At 34.2% G+C, this 24,069-nt stretch overlaps 8 protein-coding genes across 8 annotated transcripts; 2 read left to right on the plus strand and 6 right to left on the minus strand.

Annotated features, from left to right (window-relative positions):
- Positions 1 to 208: 208 nt before the first annotated feature.
- PHYBLDRAFT_183320 (hypothetical protein) lies at positions 209 to 1,033 on the minus strand. Its single transcript, XM_018438749.1, has 2 exons — positions 934 to 1,033; positions 209 to 879 (listed from the first exon to the last, which is right to left on the minus strand). The coding sequence occupies exons 1-2, from the start codon at positions 985 to 987 to the stop codon at positions 598 to 600; spliced, it is 336 nt and encodes a 111-aa protein (XP_018286125.1). The 5' UTR covers positions 988 to 1,033; the 3' UTR covers positions 209 to 597.
- An 818-nt stretch (positions 1,034 to 1,851) lies between these two features.
- Positions 1,852 to 6,902, plus strand: PHYBLDRAFT_173579 (hypothetical protein; the record flags this gene model as incomplete). The annotated part of the gene is made up of 8 exons (XM_018437061.1): positions 1,852 to 1,893; positions 2,603 to 2,764; positions 3,028 to 3,096; positions 3,468 to 3,541; positions 4,076 to 4,079; positions 4,186 to 4,356; positions 4,420 to 4,513; positions 6,697 to 6,902. The coding sequence occupies 8 exons, from the start codon at positions 1,852 to 1,854 to the stop codon at positions 6,900 to 6,902; spliced, it is 822 nt and encodes a 273-aa protein (XP_018286126.1).
- A 230-nt stretch (positions 6,903 to 7,132) lies between these two features.
- Positions 7,133 to 7,725, minus strand: PHYBLDRAFT_183321 (hypothetical protein). The gene is made up of 2 exons (XM_018438750.1): positions 7,635 to 7,725; positions 7,133 to 7,567 (listed from the first exon to the last, which is right to left on the minus strand). The coding sequence occupies exons 1-2, from the start codon at positions 7,686 to 7,688 to the stop codon at positions 7,217 to 7,219; spliced, it is 405 nt and encodes a 134-aa protein (XP_018286127.1). The 5' UTR covers positions 7,689 to 7,725; the 3' UTR covers positions 7,133 to 7,216.
- A 191-nt stretch (positions 7,726 to 7,916) lies between these two features.
- Positions 7,917 to 10,549, minus strand: PHYBLDRAFT_136534 (hypothetical protein). The gene is made up of 11 exons (XM_018429796.1): positions 10,520 to 10,549; positions 10,304 to 10,460; positions 10,032 to 10,171; positions 9,756 to 9,978; positions 9,520 to 9,600; positions 9,325 to 9,403; positions 9,193 to 9,260; positions 8,936 to 9,062; positions 8,591 to 8,803; positions 8,378 to 8,488; positions 7,917 to 8,292 (listed from the first exon to the last, which is right to left on the minus strand). The coding sequence occupies exons 1-11, from the start codon at positions 10,527 to 10,529 to the stop codon at positions 8,050 to 8,052; spliced, it is 1,452 nt and encodes a 483-aa protein (XP_018286128.1). The 5' UTR covers positions 10,530 to 10,549; the 3' UTR covers positions 7,917 to 8,049.
- Positions 10,550 to 12,036: 1,487 nt separating this feature from the next.
- Positions 12,037 to 12,477, plus strand: PHYBLDRAFT_150759 (hypothetical protein; the record flags this gene model as incomplete). The annotated part of the gene is made up of 1 exon (XM_018432544.1): positions 12,037 to 12,477. The coding sequence occupies one exon, from the start codon at positions 12,037 to 12,039 to the stop codon at positions 12,475 to 12,477; it is 441 nt and encodes a 146-aa protein (XP_018286129.1).
- Positions 12,478 to 13,015: 538 nt separating this feature from the next.
- On the minus strand, positions 13,016 to 17,871 carry PHYBLDRAFT_150760 (hypothetical protein; the record flags this gene model as incomplete). The annotated part of the gene is made up of 21 exons (XM_018432545.1): positions 13,016 to 13,207; positions 13,293 to 13,351; positions 13,449 to 13,565; positions 13,621 to 13,973; positions 14,059 to 14,153; positions 14,228 to 14,391; positions 14,458 to 14,581; positions 14,651 to 14,767; positions 14,872 to 15,023; positions 15,101 to 15,307; positions 15,396 to 15,677; positions 15,763 to 15,933; positions 15,995 to 16,109; positions 16,186 to 16,313; positions 16,375 to 16,535; positions 16,655 to 16,746; positions 16,815 to 17,063; positions 17,196 to 17,306; positions 17,389 to 17,468; positions 17,540 to 17,608; positions 17,691 to 17,871. 21 exons carry the CDS (start codon positions 17,869 to 17,871, stop codon positions 13,016 to 13,018), a joined length of 3,219 nt encoding a protein of 1,072 aa, XP_018286130.1.
- A 401-nt stretch (positions 17,872 to 18,272) lies between these two features.
- Positions 18,273 to 19,847, minus strand: PHYBLDRAFT_69165 (hypothetical protein; the record flags this gene model as incomplete). Its single annotated transcript, XM_018442058.1, has 5 exons — positions 18,273 to 18,332; positions 18,629 to 18,691; positions 19,043 to 19,106; positions 19,193 to 19,309; positions 19,786 to 19,847. The coding sequence occupies 5 exons, from the start codon at positions 19,845 to 19,847 to the stop codon at positions 18,273 to 18,275; spliced, it is 366 nt and encodes a 121-aa protein (XP_018286131.1).
- A 1,250-nt stretch (positions 19,848 to 21,097) lies between these two features.
- Positions 21,098 to 23,704, minus strand: PHYBLDRAFT_127767 (CYP5206 protein). The gene is made up of 9 exons (XM_018429185.1): positions 23,491 to 23,704; positions 23,342 to 23,404; positions 23,098 to 23,248; positions 22,968 to 23,020; positions 22,425 to 22,895; positions 22,076 to 22,324; positions 21,803 to 21,998; positions 21,679 to 21,703; positions 21,098 to 21,615 (listed from the first exon to the last, which is right to left on the minus strand). Exons 1-9 carry the CDS (start codon positions 23,669 to 23,671, stop codon positions 21,421 to 21,423), a joined length of 1,584 nt encoding a protein of 527 aa, XP_018286132.1. The 5' UTR covers positions 23,672 to 23,704; the 3' UTR covers positions 21,098 to 21,420.
- Positions 23,705 to 24,069: the final 365 nt, after the last annotated feature.

Consider the following 24,069-nt stretch of genomic DNA (forward strand, 5'->3'; position numbering starts at 1 on the left):
TATATAGAAGGAAGATCCATATTGTAACCCAAAATTCAATACAAAAGAAGGGGACCATTATAATTATTAGCATTGCACACACGCATATTTTATACTTATATAATGCACCTATAGTTAAACAAACACACGCACGCACGTACGCACGCACGCACGCACGCACGAATGAATGAATGAATGAACTCACACAAATAAAGAAAAACTAACGTTTAAATAGACACTTGATTTTTTTATTATTATTATTTTTACAGGAAGGTAGATGAAGATAATTGACATGGTATTTTTTTTATATAAGAAAGAATGGGGGTGTTGTGTATGTAAAAAATATTTAAATATTTAAAGGAATAGTATTGGCAGTGAAAATGTAACAAAGAACATAAGCTATATGTGTAAAGAAAGATAAAGAAGATATATAAAGTACTACTCACAGGCTATTTGGTAATATTGCATAGGTATTATGTATGTAAGTAAAAAAATAAAAAAAGGTTAAAGAAGTGTGATATTGCTGTATTTGAGACAAATACAAATACAAATACAAACACACATTAATATATATATGTATATATTTTACCCCGCATTTTGTTGGTGTAGCCAAAAGGATTATTGGGTTTGCTGGAGAAAGTGAAGGGTAGATTTGTTGTAAAGATAAGGAGATGGGATGGTGACCGAGTGTGCAGGAGATGTTCGGGACGAAGAGTGTGGTGAATTGAAGGACAAGGAAAGGGATGGTGCATCTGTAGAACTCAAGGACGCCAAAGGAGTATTTTGACAGGAACCATGTGGGCGTGGAAAGTGAGTGAATTCTGGATAAGTGTATCCTAGTAAAGGGTGATTGCGAAGTGCATCTTTTCGTAGGCAATTCTCTCCACAATATAAAGAGTCCTGTTAAAAGCATTAAAAATTAGATGAGCATTTTGTCTCGCTTCGATGACTTACAGAGAACGGACTGATGGCATTATCACAGTAGGTACACCAATTGAGGTCGCTCATACTCAGATCATCGAACTCTTGAAGAAGAGTAGACAAAAGAAAGAAATAAAGAAGAGAAAGAAGAGAAAGAATAGAAATAGAAAACAGAAAATATAAAATATAAAATATAAAGAAAAGAAGGGGGGGTTGAAAAGAAGCGCGCCTTTTTTTTCTTCTTGTGTGTATATATATGTATATATATATATTTTTCTCACTCATTAATTCACTCTAATCTTTACACTTTCTATCTATTCACAAAGTCACAAAAAGAGGCCCGTCAATTAAGCCCACTTCCCCTTTCTCTATGTTTTGTATCTTGAATCATTCGTTATGATTTGTACAAGCAAGTATTGGATTACTGGCTATGTATTTTATTGTACAGGACAAAATGTGGATTGTATTGGCGATTAAGTAGTGCTGAATTGTGGTATCTGTTCGATTGTGTTGTTGACCATGACATATTTATCGTTCCACCCGTCCAAGTCTGATGTAGTACACATAATGAGACGGAAGGACAGGGATAAAAGAAGTCGATCTGGTCAGTGAGACCGAACCCTAGAGATATTTATATGTATTTTATAGACGTTGATTGGATAAACCCTATTTGGTTTTGTTACTATCTATAGGGCATGCTCTCTCCGTAGTGGTTCGAGGACAAACTAGTCAACCATTAGAAATAATAATAATACTAATGAAATACGGACAGTTTTCTTTCTTGGTTTGGGATCTTTAAACCAAAACAAAGGGCTCAAGAAAAAAAAGGGGGGAATTAAATAATAAGAAGAGGTTAAAGATACCAGGTAGATATTTTATTTTTAATATATATATAAAAAAAAAAGAAATCAAGTTTTGACATTTATGCTTTAATAATTTTAAATAAACAATATGGTGACGTCTCTCGATGCCTATTTGATATTTAGATACAAAGTAAGTAAGTAAGTGGGTGAGGAAATTACCAATAAATAATCTTTCTTAAAAGAAAGAAAGAATAAAAGGGTAAAAGGGTAAAAGGGGGGGAAAGAGTTATCCGGGATTCGGCACAAGAGTGGGGTAAGAATATCTGTAAATCGAATTTAGTAATATTGTGATTCAAGTCTGTATACAAAACACAAATATTATTATTATTATTTTGGTCGGCTTCTCACCGTTAATTCCTTCCGCCGTTGGGAACCAAGTGTGTTGAGTAAGAAAGCATTAGATACAAAGAATAATAAGAATATATATATATATAATTGATTGTCACCAGCTGTATAGAGCATGAGCTATTCTATACATTAATGACTAGTTGAATAAGAGTTTGTGAATATGCAGTATTCAGTCATTAAAAAAGATATGGTATTTTGTTTTGTTTGTATTGATGTGCTTCCTTGAAACAAACCATACTTTACAGAACACAATTTTAAATGAGATGACATATTATATACATATATAAAAGTCAACAAGAGAAAGCAAGAAACCCGTCATTTAAACTGTAGCACAATCTCATAATATACTCTCTCTCACACACACAGCGGATATAAGGTTGAGATGAAAACCATCAACTCAGGAAGATCCTCCAATCAATTTCAGAGATGTGACGTTCTCTACCCCATAATTTGTATCTTTTTTTTATTTATTTATATTTTTATTCGCAAAGGAACAGTTGTCATGGAAACAAATATATCGTGTAACATTGCTCACCTTCCTTCCTTTCTCATCAACAGTTCATTTCACCCGTGCACCATTCACTTCTGACCTTCCGGACTGGTGCACAGGGCAATCGCTGTTTGACAATTACCGTTACCCTACTACCTGGCTGGTACGTGCGTATTACGCGATTTATATTAAATAATAATAATAATAATAATAATAATAATAATAATAATAATAATAATAATAATAATAATAATAATAGTAACAGTTGACTTTAATTGACAATTTATTTGTTCTCGGTTAAAGACGGCAGCCAAAGCCTAAATAGTAATAACAATTTGGTATGTTTTTGTTTTTTTTTGTCAAGATATTTTGTTTGTGTACAAGGTGAACATATTTTGTGTGTCAAAATTAAAACATAAAAAAAAGGGCATGGTTTCGCTTAGATATTTAAGAGCAAAAAGAGAAGAAAAAATTGCAAAGATTTCCAAGATACATGTATAACACTTGTTCTTTTTAAATATTTATTTTATTTATATAAAAAGCTATCAAAATCATAATCAGAATCCCTTTTTTTTTATTATATTTAAAAGCCCTTTATTTTTGCTTTATGGCTTTATTAATTTATTTTACATTCTATTATGTTCCATTCTATTCTAGTGAATCAATAAATTACAAAATAACTAGAAAGAGAAAGAGAGGGAGGAAGATAACGAGCTAAAATGCGCCCTTTTACTCTTTGTATACACAGCTAGAGCTAAAAAAAATCGGCTAAATAAGTACCATAGAATCAAACAAAGAAAACAAAAAGGTTTTTCCGTCTTCTGCAGAAGCCAAGTTAAAGGAGACACATATATATATACATATAGCGTACCTGGGAATTACGGGGTGTGAATCTTGAAGGACATCAGTATCTGATTCTTGAGACTCACACAAAACTCAGGTATTTTTCGGCGGGTTTTTAAAAATTGGCAGTACTTTTTTGAAAAAAGAAAAGTATTTATCTGTTTCCATATAATTTTCATAAAAATACCATGACGAATACCATGATATATCGCATATCGGACTCATATGAAACGCAAGCTCAGATACATCCAATAAACAACGACTTTTGACTTTTGGTTACTTATTATAGTCAATATTTATTTTTATATTTATTTTACATGTTACACTACAATATATTAGGAAGAGAAGTATGAATCCTTAGTGGTTCATCTAATAATAAAAAGATATCTTTATTTGCAAGGCATTTGAAGTCTAGGATTGGTTTACCTTTAACAAACAAAGACATTGGTTCCTGACAATGTCTTCTATACTTCCAATACACTATTATACTTGAATGTGATTAGTTCTCTTCATAATGTATTTTTAGTACGATGTACTCTGATAGTTTTCATTAAAAAAAAAGGATATAAAGAGTACTACAATTAATAGAAAAAGAAACTACGTTTATAACAAACCAAACATTCTCATAAAGAGCTGTAAGTATATCTTGCCATAATTAATACGTTATTACTTCAAATTTTCAAAGACTTTATGAATAATGTTGTTGATATATTATACATTATTTTATTTCTATTTATTCAGCCTCAAATGAACAACGGAAACAACACTACCGTCAATGATCCAAGTCTTCAGCATATGATGGACGACACATCAGCAATGTACAGTAGCAACCAATTGGTATTAGCTCAAAACCTGGACCAGCGCCCTACAAATACGACGAAAGCATATCTTGCAAAGCAAGAAGAATGGAGAGTATGTATAATATAGTTTTCTGTATAAAAAAATATTAAAAGTGTTTTTATACATTTCAAACAGCAATGGTGTCTCAAGAAAGAATTCGGAGATGGTGAACTTGTGAATGATCAGAAACTAAGCTTTTTCATGATGGATCATGTCATGAATAGAGGACGTAAATTAAAGAGGGATGATAACAACTCCCCGATTCCATTAGGCAAAGAATCAATAGCGGCCTATGTCAAGGCAGTAGCCGATATATGTAGCAAGCAGAAAGCTCTTGGATTGAATCCCAATGGTGTAGCAAGAGGACCACTTGTCCGTGCTTTCCTTGATACCGCAAATAAGGCACGCGCACAGACTGTTAGAAAAAACTTCGAAGATCGTGAAAAGAATACACTTAACGATGGATACACCAAGCAAGAATTAGAAAGAATCAGTCAATATTTCATGGAAAAAAACGATACCCGCGCATGTCGAGATCGACTTTGCTTTCTTATAAGTCATGCAATGCTATGCCGAAGTCAAACAGTTCTTGGAATGCAATTTGCCGACCTTTTCTCTTTGGAATTAGACAACCAAGGCGCCACACAATGCATTGCTCTGGTGGCAACCATGACCTTTGGAAAAACCAATCAACACGGAAAGATTGAGTATGGATCGTCAATCCGTCATCGTCAATTTGAAGTCTGTTCCGTCGGTGCATTGGCCATGAGTTTATTCTCAAGATTTCATTATGAGAATGAGCCATTTCCCGACTTTTCTTCCCGTGAAAAATGGTATGAAACAGCTCTTTTTAAAGGTGACGACCGCTTCAAGCCGATACAATACAAGACGCAGCATAAAATATACCTTGAGGCATTCAAATCAGTTGGGATCCATACTTCAAAGGTCACCCATGCCAACCGCAAAAGTGCTCTCAATATGATTGCACAAGAGAACGTTTCCGGCGACCAACAACGAATGGTTGGAAGGTGGGGAACAGACCGTATGGTGGGATGTTATATGTCAACATTGCCTGTGGAAGCAATGAAGGCTTTAGCAGGGTTCTCTGGAAACAGTAGCAACTTCTTTTTAGCACGAGCAGTGGTTCAACCTTCGGCTTCTCTACAAACAATGGTTTTCCCAAATATCGAATCTTGGAAACAGAAATTTGCAAATGGAGATGTCCAAGAGGACATAGCTGGCCCAAATTTTTTGGATTTACTTTCGCGACTTCGAGTGGTATTTCTACAGGTACATGTTGTTATTAAAGCACTGTTTGTAATATTTTCTCTAAGTAATATTTCTTTGCTGCTTTTTTTTAGGACTCTGTTCTTCTGAAAAAGAAATTCCCAGGTTATTATCTTTGGACATGTGCTATCTTCAGCTCAGAGGAATACAAAAGCTTCGAACAGCAAGTTCTCTCCGCAGTACAGCAAGAAGAAGAGGTGTTCATGAGCAATAACAGGATGGATATGGTTATGCCAGAGATGGTAGATAGTGTCAGAGCTGGTTTCGGAACAGTTCACGCCACCATGAATTCGATGCAGTCCATGATATATGCCCACCTCTCTTCACACGCCGCCTCCATTAATAGATTAAACAACAATTTTACCGATTTTTTTGCTCTCGGATACAATCAATTCAGTAACTCTACAATTGCAACACCATCGAACCTACCTTTACAGCGTAACATCATTACATCACAACCTCTACAGCCACCACCCCAAAGTACTACATTACATAGTGCCGTAACATCTCAACAGCCAACACACCCAGAACAGCCGGAACAGTATACAATGAGCCGAAGAATTTTCTCTGTTACTGATGTATGGAGAGAATATGTTTTCGGCTTTAATGGCAGCCCATCCATTCAATCCTTAGAAAATAAGTACGGAACTGCATGGAGAAAAGATCGTAAAGAGTCTAGATTTTTTAGTAGAAGAAAAGAGCTGTACGATGCAATTAATGAAAGAGCAGAGTTAGAGAATATATCCCCTGAAGAAGCTGCTCAAAGAATGGAGAATGACCGAGTTCAGCTTGGAATTTCTCTAGATAAATATAGAGCTCGATTATCGTAAAAGATATAAAACTATCTTCATTTAATTATTTTTCTACATAAATACTTCTTATTATATTCAATAAATATGTACTACTTTCACTGTTATATCAAAATATATGTCTTTATTTTATGGCTTTCCAGAAAACTGTATGAGTAATAAATCATTACAAATACAAGTAATTCCAATCAATAATCATATATATTAGAGCATTATAAGGTAGGAAAGCTGTCAAGAAAGGTCCATTCTAGTAGTAGTAGTAGCTAGCCTTGAATTATATAACTTTTAGTCGACATATATTCATGTTAAAATAAAGACATTCATTATGATAAAAATGTCGAAATCGTCCTCTTTTTATTAACAAATTTGGATTTTTTTTCGGGAAATGAACCTAATTTTTCGAAAAAGGGTATCTCTACGCTCAATCTCATCGCACCAAAAATAGCGAGAATAAAACTCAGTCAGACTATGGCCCACCAAAAATACCCACTCATTATATTCAAAAGTGAGCAATTTATATAAACAGCATCGAGTATTTTCTAGTCAATTATGGGTAAGAGTTGTTTAAATAATATAGGACCGGACTAAACACCGGAGCAAATAAAGCCACTCAACGGTATCTTGGCGTGGGGGGGAGGGGGGAGGGGGAACTGATGTCTTTCAAGCTTCACACCCCCGGTAATCCTCAGGTACACTATATATATATATATATATATATGTGTGTGTGTGTGTGTCTCCTTGAAAACTTTTATAAAGTCTGTTAAATATATATCTCTTTAATAATTTTTAATGTCTTTTATATTTATATACACACATAAGTCTTAAACGGGTTTTGATTAATGGTTGCCCCATATCCGGCACAGACTGTTTTTATTTTCTTCGTCCAGCAATTTTTTATAAGATGTGAATGAATTACTGTAGTTTGGCGCACTTGAGAATTCTACTATATGAGACGGTGAAATATCCGGAGTTTGCAATGTATCTCTATCCTCTTCTTCTTCTTCCTCGTCTTCATCTTCTTCCCCAGTGTCTGATCCAAGCTCTGATTCAGGTACATATGTGTTATTATAATGGCAATTCTTCAAGGGAGGAAGAAAATCACGGAAATCAGAAAAATCATAGCCCAGCAATGGGTTCTTGTTAAGTGCGTCTTGTTGTAAGCATGTCATTGAACAGTACAGAGATTTCTATAGGTAGAGTTAAGTATACGGGTATATTGAATAATAAGAATAAAGAAGAAGAAGAAAGACGTACCGAGTCTGGAGAAATTGCTTTATCGCAAGAGGGACACCAGTTGAGATCACACATTAGAGTAATAGAGAAGAGGGGAAGACCTTTGAAGTTGTGGGGGGAGTTTTGGTTTATTTTTTTATTTTGTTTTATTTTTTGCAGTTTAACTCTCCTGATGCTGTATATTTATATATAATTTTATATATAATTTATATATATATATAAGAGCAGTTAATTTTTTGACAATCGAAATTTTTGGATTGTCGGGCACGAGGGAAATCATCCAATCAGATTCACAAATTTCTTCAGTTCGATTTGAAAGTGTGATTTATTGAAACCAAAGAGAGAGAGAGAGGGAGAGAGAGAGGGAGAAAGCCAAATAATAGGTAGAAAAAAAACTGGTGTGCACGTTGTGTACAACACATTCCCCACCCATTTTCTATTCTTCCATAGCATCAATAGCAGTATTTGGTACTGAAGTAGTGGTATTGCCAGTGGTAGGTGTAACAGCTGGAGCAGCTGGTATGGCAGCAGCAGGAACAGCAGGAGTATCAGTGGTAGTAGTGGTAGTGGCAGTGGTAGTAGTTGTGGTTGTGCCTGTAGTGGCCATAGTAGATGGTGCTTCACTGAGTGTATCAGAAGACTCTTTGATTTCTTTATCCTTATTGTAGATATTGCTTGCCTAATCGTAACAAGATAAAACGGTTTTTTTTTATCATTACTGATATAGATCTTTGCTTTCTTTTTTCTTTTTTAGTTTATCTTACCATCTGCCAGACTTGGACAATGTTATCTTCGGCTGTACTAGCAAGTACCCACGGTTCTGCAGGATTCCATCCAAAGTCTGAAATTTTGTTAGTATGTCCGCCATGCATAAACTAATAAAAGTACAAACACAAACACAAACACAAACACAAGCGCATGAGATAACATTGCCTTTTAATTTACAAGACATTGTATATACTGTATATTATAAATACCAATAATTCAGGAGGACCATCTTCAGCATCTTCTGGGGTTTGCTCATCATCAATACGAGACAGATCCCAGATAAGAATACGCCTGTCATTGCTTGCAGTAGCCAAGACAGATTCGTGTTGAGGAGACCACGCAAGTTGAAGGATCTCTGATCGATGACCTTGAAGTGTATGCAATTTTGTCTTTAGATTGCGCAAGTCCCATAAAGCAGCCGTCTATTCGAGAATACATACATTAGTACAGAAACTTAAAGCCACAATCAGAAAATTAAAGAAATTTATCAATAATAAGGGGGGAGGGGGAAGCAAATACATATATGTATATTCAATACACACACACACACACACCTTATCGCCTGAGCCGGTAGCAAGAACCCATTCACTCCCAGGGCAGAAAGACACACAGTTTACTTCTGCATCATGAGCACGGATATTATACACTGGTTTATCAGATGCTGTCGAACGTGCATCCCAACTGGATAATAAAAAAAAACAATGATCAACCAAAGGGATTAGTCAAAGGCTTATATATATATATATATTAATATACTAATATCATATAATATAATAGCATATAACATATTGTACTGCTATTCAAAACGCACATCATCAGTCTTCCGTCGTTACCAGCCGAAGCAAATATTGAGTCATAGCGTGTGTGCCATGCGATATCCTATTTGGTTGATGTCAAGGCCTCATTCAAATAAAAACCTACCAAAGGTGCTTTGACGACTTACCTCTACACCAGTGGTGTGTGCAGTATATGTTCTTAATGGCTCCAATTCCTTATTCTCCTTAGTCGTTCCATTGACATCCCTTGATCACATTGTATTTTATTTGGTTCAATGCCATTTAATATCATCTATGGCTTTACCCATATATCCTCTATCATCCAAAGTATATATATATATATATATATAAGATAAACTTACCATTCACAAATTCGGGCATCGTAACCAGAACTAAGAAGATGATTTGATTTGGCCTTGTGTGGATTCCATTCAAGACCATAGCTATCACATCCCGGATCTTTCTTTCAGTCATTCTTTTTATCTCTTTAACTTTCCTCTTCTTTTTAAATAGATACTTCTGTACCAACCCCCTTCCATACCCCCCAAAAAAAACTATATAATAGCCTATAGCAAATAATAATAAAATTATCCCTCACCCTTCTCCATCATGACCCTTTAACTTCAAGGTTGGGTTGAATGTTTCGTTTGGTTTTGGTGTCGGATCGTATTTGCTCCGGTCAAATATATACACTTCGCCGGTTCTGGATTTAGTAGCAATAATATTGGTATCGTCTAGTTTGTAGCGGGCACGATTCACTTCTCCTTCATGAAGAATCCTCTGAGTGATGGTGATGTGTGTGGCCTGATCTCCATCTATTTCTAAGCATTCCGATTTAGCTTTGATACTTATAGGTGTCCATTATAGATCATACTCTCATCGTAATTCTGCAAATCGACACCTGGCTCATCGTTTGGGAGTCTGACAGAAACTATCTGTACATAATTCGGTTCGTCATCGTTGGTGTGAGTGCCAAGAAGCAACTGTTGTGTCTTGTGTAGATTGTCGGATGATCTTAATGATAATCAGTACATCAGTAATTTTAAACATTTTATTATTATTATTATTTTTGTTTGGTACCAAAAAAAACGAAGCTGTCAGAGACAATTCTAAAAAAAGAAAGAAAGAAAGAAAAGAATGAATTACCGTTCAATAGTTGGAAACCATTGACATGTCAGACTTGGCCATTCAAGTGCATGGGTAACAACGAGATCATAGAGAAAGGGCGAGTTTTTCTTCCACACCTTATACTCTTCGTTGATTAACTTTTCATTTTCTTCGTCGGTTCTTCCGTTTATTCCTTCTAAAATGGGTGAATTAGTGAAGGTTCCTATCGGGAAATATCCTTGGCTATTTCTCTACCGTAGTCCATAGTTGACGTATGTTCTTTAAAGAAAGACAGCCAAACGCGTTGTCTCTTTTTTTTTTTTTTTTTTACCCGACGTGCACTGGGGTTAAGTCTTCTGTTTGTAAAAACACCGACCATATATTGCAGAACTCCGACGGTATCTCTCAAGGAAAATATGTGATCAAAATCCAGGGACTTTTGACCTATGTTTTTTTTTTGTTAGAAATAAGTCCAAAAATATGAAGGTAATATATGTGATAGGATAAAATACAATAAATTCAGTGCCTTTAGCTTATATGATTAAAAGTCAAAGTTATCAATTCAGAAAAGTTAAAGAAGCTTTTTTCTTCTTTATCTTACTCCTCTCTTTTTAGAAATGGTTCGATATCAGTTGTGTTTGACACATTCAAATATATACATATTTAGTTTAAAAACTATTCTCGACCCTACTATGTTTGAGACTGAAGCTTTTTTTTTTATTCTTACAGTAGAAGGAAGAAGAGATATAGCCAAACGATCATTTGTTTTGAGTAGCAATACTTGGTAGTACCTTGAAGGCTTTATGTCAATAGTTGATCGAATTCAATCATAGACAAAAATAAAAGTTTTTTTTAAAGCATTTTATCCAAATAAATATTGTATCCTTAATTGCAGTCTACTGCCCTTTGATGCTCATACATAAAAACATACAATATATACATATAATAACTACTGGTTTAGGAAGAAGAAGAAAAAACAACCAATCTATACATCTGTGTAGACGTACAAATTGAGGGGGATTATTTTTGCTTTTAGTAAAAGAAAATGTTGCTCGTATATTGTACCAGGGACAATTCCAGACAATACTCACTTTGGGCTATAGAGAAAAGAAAAGTATCAGTAAAGGTGGTTCTATTAAGTTTCTTGTACATTTTCATTTTTTTTATTATACTTGCTAAAGAAAATGTATTGATCTGTCAGGCTATATATATATATATTACAACATACATTAATATCCAGCTGTACAATAAACAAATCTGAGAGCACACATACATACACAGTAATTGATGCTCTTCAATTAGTAGTAATGTCTTCGTTGTCATTTTGAGGCGAAAACAATGACCCTTGTTGTTTAATGCATTTGGATATCCATTATGTGCTAACGAATCAAGCATATATATACAATTATGTTTATACGGCCGTGATTTATATTACTCTTACGATTGACCACTTGTAACCATGCTCTTGACAAGCTGTACGGTTTTAAACATCGTTGTCCAATGGTGCCCATATTTAAAACAATGCATTCAGAAAATGAAAGGCTGTTTAAGTCTCATTCTTTGCGTCTATTTACCATAAGAATTTCAAAATCTTCCAAGTAACAATGCCTAAAAGAAATATATATATATATATATATATATATATATAAAGGAAACCTTTTTATGATTTATTCAAGAGCTTTTCAAATTTAAACAAAATTCACTTGCCTGTCTTTTGGGTGTCAGACTATCCGCTCGTCTTTTACTGCTATTACTTTTCTTTAAAATAGAGAATGACTATATATTTAGAGACGAATATCAAGTACCAAATCAAAGAACTTCAAGCCCAATTAGCCGCCCGAAACAAAAGTCTTTCGCACCATCAACTTGTCGTCCGGGAAGCGGAATTGAATATAAATCAATGCGAATCTAGAATGAAGATGTTGAAGACTAAGATTGCGCGACTTCACAACTTCCAAAAGACATCGGCTGACCGACAGCTCTGGATCACGGCAAAACAACATACCAAGTTCTACAATGCCCTGTCTACATCAATAGAAGAACAAAAGAATATCGGAATTGCCAAACAATATTATCAAGACCAGATAAAGAAGTCCGGAAAACAAGCATGTGTAGATCATGCTCACATTACTGGTATAAAGCGTGGAATATTCTATCTCAAGAAAGAGCTGTACCGATATCAAAGAGAACCGACACCAACGGACATAGAATAACCATTGTCACCAACTTTCTTCTTCTTCTTCTGTCATACTATTATTATGATAAAAGAAAAGAAGTAAAACCAAGGCACCTTAATTGCGTCTTTTAGTACTTGGTCTTGAATTAAAGTACCAACAAAATCATCGTACAAGTAGATATACCATAATATTCATTTTAAAGAAAGTTTATTCTACTTGTATCATATAGATAGATATACACCAGTTTTCTTTCCCTTTTAATTAATAAATAAATAAATAGACATATGATTTATTACGATCCAAAGGCTTGTAGATTTTGTTAATATATACGAAAATGAATATGGATACTCTTAGGCACCTATACAAAGCTTGGTTACGAGTATTTTGTTATTTTTATTTTTATTATTATTATTTAATAGTCATTAAGAAAGGTAATTAATTAGAGATATATAATTTTTTTATTGCAAATATTCATTCAATAATGATGATTGGTTTGATTATATAACACATGCGTATATATGTATAAAGGTAGAATTAAACGGGCTATAGCCTCTTATATATATATATATATATATTACCATTCAAAAGAGAAGCGCTCGATTTGTGCCGAAGCTTTGTCCAAGTCCTTTTGTACCTTTGTACGCATGTAGAAGATAGGACAATCATTATTTGTGCAAAGCACTTCTCTGTACAAAGACCCCTGACAACGCTGACACTGTGTCCAAAGTCGAGAGAATTTGACTTCAAGATCATTCAAAGGACCCAACTAGCGTTTCAAAAAAAAACAAAAAGAAATATGTTTCAATTCATTTAGCAACATGCCTATAAAAAATACATAAGATTATCATTACCTGATTAAGATATAGTTCTTTCAGTTTTGGTTTACAGTCCTGGCAAACTGCTGATTTATCTATACAAGCATTTTTTTAAAATAATAATAATAAGTAAATGTTAGAAGAAAAAGAAAGAAATTATATAAAAAAAAGGTTGTTCATCGTCTAATTTACCATCCTTGGGAAGCACTTTTTTACAGCCCATGCAAGTAGCTGATTTCTGGACAAATTTCATCATAAAGCCAGTAGTTGGTGTTGCAACATTTACTGCTCTTGTGTGGTCTCCAGTCACTACAAAATGTAATAGTAAGCATCTATATATATTTGTTAAAAAAAATCACTTTACATAAAGTCTCTGCTTTATCGCCCAAAATAGGCTCAAAGATTCTCATCAACGGTTTTGAAAGCTGGTTTTCTAGATAGTATTTTGTGTCGACCGGAATGTTGTTCTCTAGTACATAAAGAGGATCCTCAGAACGTTCATAGGCCGGTGTCTTTTTGGTTCCTTTAGTCATCACATATGCAACACGATCTCCCAATCCTGGAGCGGAACCAGGATCACGAATCTTCATTCGTTTTGCCAATTCAGAATGTGCTTGTTTGTTTGCGTAATCTGTTTTACTTAATGCCTTTGTGATAACAAGTTGTGATAAATCAATTCTGTTTTGCAAAAGATCAGCAATTGTGTGCTTGACAAACCTAAAAAAAAGGTTTAAAAGGTGTTAGATAATTTTACAACGATATATATATATATATATATATATATATTCAGATAGAAACATACTCTTGGGCTCCTTGAACATCTCTTTCAATCAACATTTTATCAAGACTTTTTTGAATAACACTTGACACAAGGCGACAATTGTCACGACGGACAGTCTACAGCCGTGATTAGATTAGCTTACGATCCAATACACCTTTACATCGATATTAATGATAATACTAATACCAACCTCGATACCCTTGGCATCCAATTTGTCGTATTTGTCAGGGTTTGTCCAATAAAGACCAGCATATCGTTTTTTACTGATTAACAAGTATGGGAAATAAACCTTTTCGAAATCAAGATTAATGGGTCTTTCAAACTCCATTGTCACTAGCTTTGCTGCCTTTTGTCCTATAAAAACAAATCATGTAAGATATATATATAAACTTATGTGTGTTGAACGTCTACGATATTTACCCAAATCCATAGCTTCTTTAAGATTATCGCAACCAAATTTAATCATTACTGAATCAGTATCACCATAGATGACCCTAGCATCATGTTTATATCCATTTTTCACACAAAATACATCTTCTACAGTCTAAAGAAAAGTAATATTAGTTTTAATACCGCTTTCATAAGAACAAAAAAAAACAAAAACAATTTTTACCTCTTTTGTTTTATGAATCATATCACGACCATAAGCAGTGACACTGGATGAAATTTGCAGACACGGCAGTTTTCCAACCGTTGCACCTGTAAAACCATATACAGAATTTGCACTGATCTAAAAGCACACAACACACACACACACACACACACACACACACACACACACATACATATATTGGTTTAGTATTTATAAAATGGTACTTAAAAATGACATTTTACCTTGAGAGCAAGTTGTCGACCATCTAATACAGCACGCTTAAACGGATCTGTTTCCTTTTTAAGGTCTGTCTTGGCTCTTTTACGAGCTGCTAAAAGGTCAGTCAAAATTTCGGGAAGCAGGCCCGAACGCCGAGAAGCTTTTACAAACAAATCTACAAGAAAAAAAAAGAATATAAGTAACATGTCGTAATATACTTGCATTAAAAGAAGAAGAAGAAGAAGTATTTACCATTGTTGGGTGTAACAATATAATCTACATCCTTTACCAGTCCAAACTTGCGAACGGTTGCTACGGACAAAAGAGTTGTGTAACACAAGTTGTGAGCTTGCATGATAGAGGGATACAAAGAGGTGAAATCCAAAGTAGCAATCGGAACGTCGTAATAGCCTTTCTCGGGTTCAATAACAGTAGCACCTTCGTAAGGTTCATCCGAGGCTACATAAATCAAAAATCAGACTATTAAGTATTTCGATATCTACAGAAATAACAACAACAACAACAACAATAGTATATAAAGCCTTACTTTCAGTTTTTATGACAGGAATAACCAAATCTTGTTTAATAGCACGTCTGTACAGCTGCGAAACGACCTTGATTTGCTGGCCACGCGTAAGAATATAGTTGAAAGGTACACCTGTGACTCTAGCCATTTCAGTGTAATTGACCAGAAGCATAAGTTTGTCCATAAGACGCAGAGGCAAAAAGGCATCCTTCAAACAGTAAACAGCCAGACGACGTCTTGTCTCAGGAGTTCCGTTTTGGAGCTCGGTAATGATAGAATGGTGAACATCTTCTTTTTGCTCGCCTAAAAATATTGGATAACTTATTAGTTCAAAACAAAACAACAACAAAAAAAGAGTAGTACACAGATCTAGCCAATATGAATGTACCCAGAAATTCAGCACACACAGAGTTAAGTGTATAGGACCGCAATTTATAATCTCTTTGAATGGCTTGTAGCATATCCAGCTGAAGACGTCCATCAAGGTTGATAGATTTACTTTCACGAGTACCATATGCCTTTGAAGAGAATGTGGTATCTCTGGCTTCGGTCTTGGTTCCTTAAGGTTAAAGACAATTGAGTACATGCTCATTTAAAAAAATATTTAATTACTGCTTTACCAGAAATTCTTCCAAAATAAGGGAATTTGTTTACTTTCAGCTTCCTTGCTCTATCCAACAAATACGGAAAATCAAAGTTGATAATGTTATAACCGATAATCACATCTGGATCCACCTACAGCCGATACAGTTAATCACAGTTTGATGATACAATACGACAATCATCTTTAATTAAAAAGAGCCAGTTTTACCTCGACAAAGAAATCGCGCCATTTCTGTAACATTTCACCTTCGTCCTCAAAACTCAATACATCTGTACCAACAATGTGTGCGCACTTCTTCAGTGTAAAAACATTTCGGATGAACGGATTGGTTTCGCCTGTGATTGGTGTGAGATACAGAAAGATCATTTATAGCTGATTAAATGCTGATGTTTTTACCTTGTACTTTAACAACACTTGCAATTTGAATAACAGGGTCGTGATCTGGCTCAGGAAAAATACCCTTGCGACCAGCACATTCGATATCAAAACTCAAAATCCGAAGTGGAGCTACTCTTGACCATTCTCCTTCGGGTGCATGACTGATAAACTTGTCATATCTACAACAAAAATTATTATTATTATTATTATTATTATTATTATTATTATTATTATTATTTTGCTGTTAGATCTTATTTCTCTTGTCCGTCTTGGTTTACAGAATATAATAAAAGCTTACGTTGTATCCACTTCATATTGACTATGGGAAGTATGATTGTCGGAGATGCTATATTTTCCAGCAGGAAGTTCAATCCAATTACAGCCTGTCATCTAAAAAGGTACGTTTAATATTTGCATATATTTAAGAAAAGAAAAGAATTAAACAATATAATGCTTACTTCGCAATCAATCATAAATCTTAACAGATATCCCAAGTTGCTTTCGTATGTAGTATCTGCAATACATATGATATCCAAGCCAGACACTTCCACGCCTTCTTCGATCTTGTTTTTTATTTTGCTGATATCTCTTGGATCCTTCAATGTAACTTTGACAAAGTCTGATTTTACGTCCCCAGAATATCCATAAATGCTTTGTTTGACCTCGATGCTCACACTATGAAGCATGGCTGGATCAAAAAGAGCAGCCTAGTATGAATAAAACAAATCAATCAATTTACCAAATCAATCAATCGACCAAAGTAATTAAATTATTGATGTCTCTCTTTTTCTCTCTTGTTTTATCCAAACAATAGATCAGTATATCTGGAAAGAACTTACTGCAAGAGCCTTCTTGAGCTCAGGAAGGTGGGATTTCTTCAATCCAGCTGGGGCAGGGAAGTAAAAGTAAGGAAGGAAGTTTCGAATATGGCAAACAACACTGTTTCCTGCCTATCGATTGTGAACCAATAGCTTGTCAAAATATTTGTAATAATCAACTATCATATATATATATATGTGTGTGTACACATACATCAGTAATACCATAGAGACGAACTACAGGTGACTTTGTCTTGTAATCCATATACTCATCAGCTTCAATCTGTTGGAATACTATAGTAATCACAGAGTTTAAAATTTCAGATCGAACGTCATTTGACTCTCTCTCACTCTCACACACACACCTAAGCTTTGACTGTTTGGGTTTAATGGAGAAGCTGGAGGACGCCCCCACATCGCCGAAGTGTTTTCAGCTAAAGCATTATACAAGCATTAGAAAATAAAAAGTAGATTAAAGGTGATTGTTATGAGAAAATAAAAAAAATAAATAAGTACTGCTGAGGCCAAGACTCTTGTCACTGTGTAATAGCTCTAATTCTTCTTCAAATGAAGACGGAGTACGCATCTCCTGTCTTGAATTGACACCGGTCTTCTTTCTCTTTGCAGACGATCCCGGGCCAAAAGGGGATCCAGAGACAGAAATGTCAATATCCATATTGGTATCTTTTGGATTCATAATGTAAGATTGACAATCGATCAAGAGAAAGACGTGCCTGAACGCGCTTGACCCAAAAAGGAGATTTGTTAAATCCAAAGTTCTTGGCCACAGCTAGAAAAATAAGTTTATAGAAATGGCGAGTCACGGCAATGCAGAGACGGAAGTAAAAAAAAAAAAAAGCACTAGGCTTAAGGTAAAGGCTTGGGATAAGCTAATTATATATATCATATCCAACTTTAACAGAAATGATAATGTTTAGTCTGTTTTATTGGGTAGGAAGCAGTGTGGTCATTTTTGTAAGGCTTCTTTACGGAACTTGTAGTAATATTACCGAGTAAAATAGTTTTAGGAGGGGGATACTTGAGCCAAATGATATCTTTATTATCATAATATGTAATTATAAGTATCATATGCTTTGATCAAGAATTAACTGTGGAGTAGGCTAATGGAGAAGCAGGAGAAGTATCTATGATCACCTTCTATTTAAAAAAAATCAATTGATACTGATATTAATAAACCTATACTGTTATTGCGTATTCATGACTTGGAATATTTTGTGTAGATAAACCACAGTAAAGACAATGCATTATATAGATTAACTTACCTAATATCTCTTGCATTATTCAACATCACTCGATATTTTAATATACATTTGAACAAAATTCTTTCCCAGCTCAGTATCTTCCTATATGTGAGTTATAGATTTTGTTAGCATATTTATTGACTTTTTTTTTCTTTTATAGCCCACATTACTAGTGTAACCAAAACTGCTTACCTCAATTATATGCCAGAATTCACTGTAGAACGAATATACATTTTGCCAGAACATCAAATATATCTACAAACAAGCCGGGATTAGTTAAAGTAGATGGAAGTCTCTTCGTTCACTGTAACCTTCTTTAGTGAAAAGGAAGTCGTGAAACACAATTCAGTTAAAGTAATTGAAGTGACAATTGACGTTCTTTCCGAAAACAAGTGTGTGTTAGGTACCACACTCGTCTATAATTTTTTTTTTGAAATAATTTTAAGTTTGAGCAAAAAAGACAATCTGACTGTCCTTAGATGCCGACGATATTTTGTAGATTTTTTTTAAAAAATAAAATAAAGATGTGGGGATTTATGTGTACATATTGTTTCACTGTAGATGAGGTTTTGATGCAACCTCAAAGCATAGAATGAGACTTCATACTGGCTGGGCATAGGTGTGCTCTAGTACTGTACAACAAGAATACCTTGATAGTGCCATTGAACTTCTTTATTTGATTTTTTTGATCGTATTTAAATATTACTATTATTATTTTCTCAATTGCTCCATTTTCTATCAAGTGTTGCTCTTTACATATGCTCAAAGTGAAATAAAACTAGGTAAACAAAAACAAAAGAATAGCTTGCTACCATAGCTACGCTCTTGTGTAAAGATACACTTTTAAAAGTTACAACCTCTGTTAATTGTTTACTTGACATGTAAAGTATATTAACGTATATTGTGTATTGCCCATTGTATGTTTTAGGGTTTATGGTTTTGAATAGAAAAAACACAGAGCACACAGCTGGCGAGTACACTAGAAGCCGTACAGAAAATATTGCTGTGCGCCATAAATTTTTGGGCCGTATTAAGTAATATATGCATGACTTTAGTGTCATCCACACGACTTGAGGAACTTGCGGGTAAATCTTTTTTGTTTATTTATGTTTTAATGGGTAGGTACATCGTCCGATTTTGCAACAAAGCAAGATGACTTTTAGGATTTTTCTACTATTTATAACTACTATTCAAGTCAAGGAGAATATTATATATAGTAAAGAAACTTTCATTTATTTATTATCTTATAAGCATCAAATAAACGTATAATGGTTGAATTTCTAGCAAGTACTGAGGAATTAATTTTTTGGAAGGTTACCACAGTTTTTTCCCGCAGTTTGGTAACGTACGGCTCTTTATAAGCCTGGGATATTAGGTTACCCTTCTTGGCTGAGCTTTGGTATGTGTCCATGATATTGAAATAAACGGCAAGGAGCAACACGGATAATAGTTTAAAAAGTTTCTTTTTACAGCCAATATTTGACAAACTTTATTTATCTCGGTTATTATTATTTTTCCGATGCTTATTTTATTATCATTAGTACTTGGTTACTTATCTTTATATTTGTTATTTGCTGCGGTAGATTCTTGCTTATAAGAGCAAGACGTGCAAGGACTGATTAACTCTTTCATGCACAGCCATATATAATGGATATATTAGAATGAAGTATATGTGTATATATAAATGTACGACTGTAGATTGTTTTACACGTTCATGTTACTTTTATACTTGCACAAAAATGTAACATAATCATTATTATATATATATATATATATATATATATATTATCCCTCATTTTCCATAGTGTATATATAAGAATAAAAAATAAGTACTTATATTAGTATCAGAAAGAGCAAGCTTCCTATAGCTGGTAGAAAACCAGTATTACCCACGCTAGTACCAGCAATATTGATAATTGCATTTCTTTTTTCTGTACCTACAAAGTATTATTGGTTTTATACCTGTTTCATGATTATACTATTTGTTATTTACCGCTGTAAAATTAATAAATTTCTAAAAAGAAAATAGTACTTTGAATGGCTGTACACTACACAATTCTTGTTAACAATAATAAAAGCTTAATTTTTTATTTTTATTTTTATTTTTATTTTTACTGTGCTTGTCCTATTACACCTTAATTATAGAAATGAGCTGTTATAATATTTTGAGATGTACAAAGCTATAGACCAAAAAAAAAGTAATAGTAAAAAGCAGCGGAATAAATCTAGGGTAAGAGCTAGTCCATTTGGGTAAATAGCTACTCCAAATCCAACTGTCTAACAATTATATATATAATTATATAAATCTTACGATAGGGATTTCGTTTGCTAGTTAATGTAAATCGTTATACATATTAATAATCAAGAATAATTTTGGTGGGGTTTTTAGTGTTCATTAGTTACAATGTAAAGATCAAGATGTGTTTTTTTTAAAAAAAAACAGAAGAAAAATGATTATTTTAGAAGAACAGAGATAACCAACTGGTAAATAGAGAGTGATTAGGAAAAAGTCCCTTTCCAAAAGATGATATAGTTATTTAATTATATTTGGCCTTTCAATCCCCAACGTATTTTAGATTATTCAAATGAATTACAGACTCTTATTCAAGACAAAGCAATCTAATTATTGAATACAAATGAGGCTCCAAAAAGAAACAGTAATTATTTTGCAATAAATATATTTTATTGATTGGTATGCATAACAAGCAAAGCTATGAAAAATGCTAATAGAAATGGGAAGAAAAACTAGCCTTTCTTTCATAAAAATAAAGTAGAATAAATAAATAAATAAAAGGTCTGATTTGGATGAGGGTACAAAAAGAAAATGGTACATGGTGGATCTAATACGGAGAGAGTATTGCTATCTTCTCGGTTGCTCATATAAATAAATATATATATATATAGCCATGGGTATTTAGCTTGGGTAACTGATGCAGATAAAGATGAGGATTTGGATGAAAATGGAGATGTATGCAGTATATAGCTTATGTCTGTTTCTTAAGAGGACTGTCTTCTCTTTCCACTAATCTTACATTGTATTTGGCAGGTGCAAATACAACACTTGTTGATGAGGCGTGCTTCAGATCAGGATATACGGGATAACCATCCGAATCCAATGCTGGCTCAACAGTATAACGGGAGAGAGTATGAATGCAAAGATTGAATTCCTCTACCTCAGCCTAGTATTTTATCAAGTCAGTGACATCTAAATTTTACATATATATGTAAAAGTTATTACTTACAAAGTAAATACCAGGGCAGATACGTCTATTATTAATTATTTTTATGAGAAACAAAGTGTAATATAGATATATTAGTTGTTGCGCCATTTTTATGTAAGTAAGCTTGGAAATATTCGAGCATTACCTTCCCCAGCCAAAGGAATACATGTCGCGTTCATCAATTGGACCGTTGGCAGAAGCAGACCAAGTCTTTGTGTGTCCCATGAAACGCTCAGGAATAAACTGCTTTGGGTCATGGTAGACATCTGGGTTCATGTGCATCGCATACATACTGCATGCAACTACTGTACCCTTTGGGATAAAGTAACCTTGTAGCTCAACTGTTTGCGAATGAACGGGGTATTTAGTAATATAGTTCAAGGATATTGAAAGAAAGAAAGAAAATGAAAATCCTTACTATCTTCAGAGGTGAAGTGGGGAATACCAAAAGTTGTAACACTTCTGAAACGAATATTCTCTCGGAGAACAGCGCACATATAAGGAAATTCGTCTCGGTCAGAGAATGTTGGGAGGCGGTTAAATTTGGCAAAAAATCTGTCAATCTCATCACAGATCTTCTTTTGGACTGCTGGATGGTGGGGCAGGACGGCAAAGAGCCATGAAAGTGATATGGCTGTAGTGTCTCCACCGGCACTTGTCATGTCACCTAATTATAAGGTTGTTAAAAGGTTAAAGTTTTTTTCTTTTTTACTTTTAACACAGGGAAAATTATCTTGCTAAATAAAAATAAAAAGAAGGATGCTTACTCATCATGACAATCAGATCATTGTCATCTAACCCATATTCTTCTTTCATCTGATAAGCTTGTTTGACCAGACAATCCTCTTCACTGTTAAGCGCATCTTTAATGAGCATCTTGTAGAGCTCATCTCGGCGAGCAACCAAAGCTTCCATCTTCTTCTTCTTCTGGAAGAGCGAGTTTGCCCAAGCAAAGTTGGGAAAGAATGATCCCAGATCACCAGCAGGTCCAGCAAACTTCAATTCGTTTTCCATAATATAGATAATCTCCTTGACAACAGGATCATTGTCCAGGTGCAGCGGTCTTGCAAAAATTGATTTGATCATAGCACTAAATGTAGCCATCTGTATAAACGGCATGGGGAATACTGATCCGTCTCTGTCGGTTTCTTGTTTCATCAATTCGACGGTGCAGCTGGCAATGTTTTCAAGAACTCCAAGGTAACGGTCAACATACTTTGGAGACAAGATTGAGAGTGCTTTAAATACATAAGAAAGAATGTATTAGATAAAGCATATGTATATTAATGCGCGTATCTACCAATACATACCGATTGCTCGGGTGTGTTTCAGTTTCTTTCCAGGCTGGCTGAATGCAATACCTCTATAATCCAAAAATAAATATATATATATATATATGTATGTATATGTATGTATTTTGTGTTTAATAAATTATCTTACCTTCCACCTTTGCTGTACATTCCATTAGTGAATTTGTGTCTGCGTCTATCTGAAGCCTTGGTTGCATTGCGGACAAATAGATCGTGAGCAAGGACAGGATCATTAAAAATAACCCATTGTTGAGCGCCCATGTTGATATGAACAATTGGTCCTAAGTGCAGATAAAGTTGAGTTTTTTTCTTTCGCAAGCTTTATACATATATAGAGTCCGTTCTAAAGTATTGATGATATATTTTATTCTTACCATATTGTTCATGCCATTTTTCAATTTGGAAACTAGGTGTGAATCCCATTGAAAGCATGTGTCCTTTATGTATGTAAATATACAGAAACAAATGACATGAATAACAGAAACTTGATATATTTGATATTTGATATTTGTCTGTAACGTACCAACGAATGGATATCCACTCGGGCCAGGAATCTTCTTGAAGTCTTTACGGTTCCAATTGTCTTCTTTGGGTTCTTTTATGGCATAATAAACTAAGGATGCAGTCAAGGATACTGCAGCTGCTTTTGCTGCCGTCTTGACATAATTGTTCTTTGAGATATAGTCGACCAAAGAGTTTTCCATTTTTTTGTATTTGTTGATAGGTTTAGTAAGAATAGAAGAGTAGTCAAGAATGAGATATCCTGGATGACCGAGCTTAAATATTCGAAAGAAAGAACAAATTAGTATTGGACTTTGTGATCCACAAAAGGGGACGTGCGGCTGAATAAATATATATAAATATATATATTATTATTATATTCTTACATTTGATTGTCTTGTATTCCAGAAATTTATGGCTAAATATATTCCGGTGTGGGACAGCCATTAACCCATATATCGAAACATCTCAAAACCTATTTATCGAATACACTCTATTAAAGATAGATATAGAAGCACAATGTTCTGGGCTCATACAGAAGTATATAAATATACGCATGTATGCACACACATTGCATATGATGTTCCTACTGACCCGAGGG

Source organism: Phycomyces blakesleeanus (assembly GCF_001638985.1).
Source record: "Phycomyces blakesleeanus NRRL 1555(-) unplaced genomic scaffold PHYBLscaffold_26, whole genome shotgun sequence".
NCBI classification, from domain to species: Eukaryota; Fungi; Mucoromycota; class Mucoromycetes; order Mucorales; family Phycomycetaceae; genus Phycomyces; species Phycomyces blakesleeanus.

Excerpts from the sequence above, each read along its gene's own strand:
- PHYBLDRAFT_136534 (XM_018429796.1), bottom strand. Across the intron at positions 9,601-9,755 it reads AAGGGTCATGATGGAGAAGG|CTATGGTCTTGAATGGAATC; the intron begins GTGAGGGATAAT and ends GGGATGTGATAG. Across the intron at positions 9,063-9,192 it reads AACGACGGAAGACTGATGAT|TTGGGATGCACGTTCGACAG; the intron begins GTGCGTTTTGAA and ends TTTATTATCCAG.
- PHYBLDRAFT_183320 (XM_018438749.1), bottom strand. The coding sequence starts at position 987 with ATGAGCGACCTCAATTGGTGTACCTACTGTGATAATGCCATCAGTCCG. Across the intron at positions 880-933 it reads ATGCCATCAGTCCGTTCTCT|GACTCTTTATATTGTGGAGA; the intron begins GTAAGTCATCGA and ends TGCTTTTAACAG.
- PHYBLDRAFT_127767 (XM_018429185.1), bottom strand. The coding sequence starts at position 23,671 with ATGGAAAACTCTTTGGTCGACTATATCTCAAAGAACAATTATGTCAAG. Across the intron at positions 22,325-22,424 it reads TGATCTGATTGTCATGATGA|GTGACATGACAAGTGCCGGT; the intron begins GTAAGCATCCTT and ends CCTTATAATTAG. Across the intron at positions 21,704-21,802 it reads TATTCCTTTGGCTGGGGAAG|ACGTATCTGCCCTGGTATTT; the intron begins GTAATGCTCGAA and ends AATTAATAATAG.
- PHYBLDRAFT_183321 (XM_018438750.1), bottom strand. The coding sequence starts at position 7,688 with ATGTGTGATCTCAACTGGTGTCCCTCTTGCGATAAAGCAATTTCTCCA. Across the intron at positions 7,568-7,634 it reads AAGCAATTTCTCCAGACTCG|AAATCTCTGTACTGTTCAAT; the intron begins GTACGTCTTTCT and ends CTCTACCTATAG.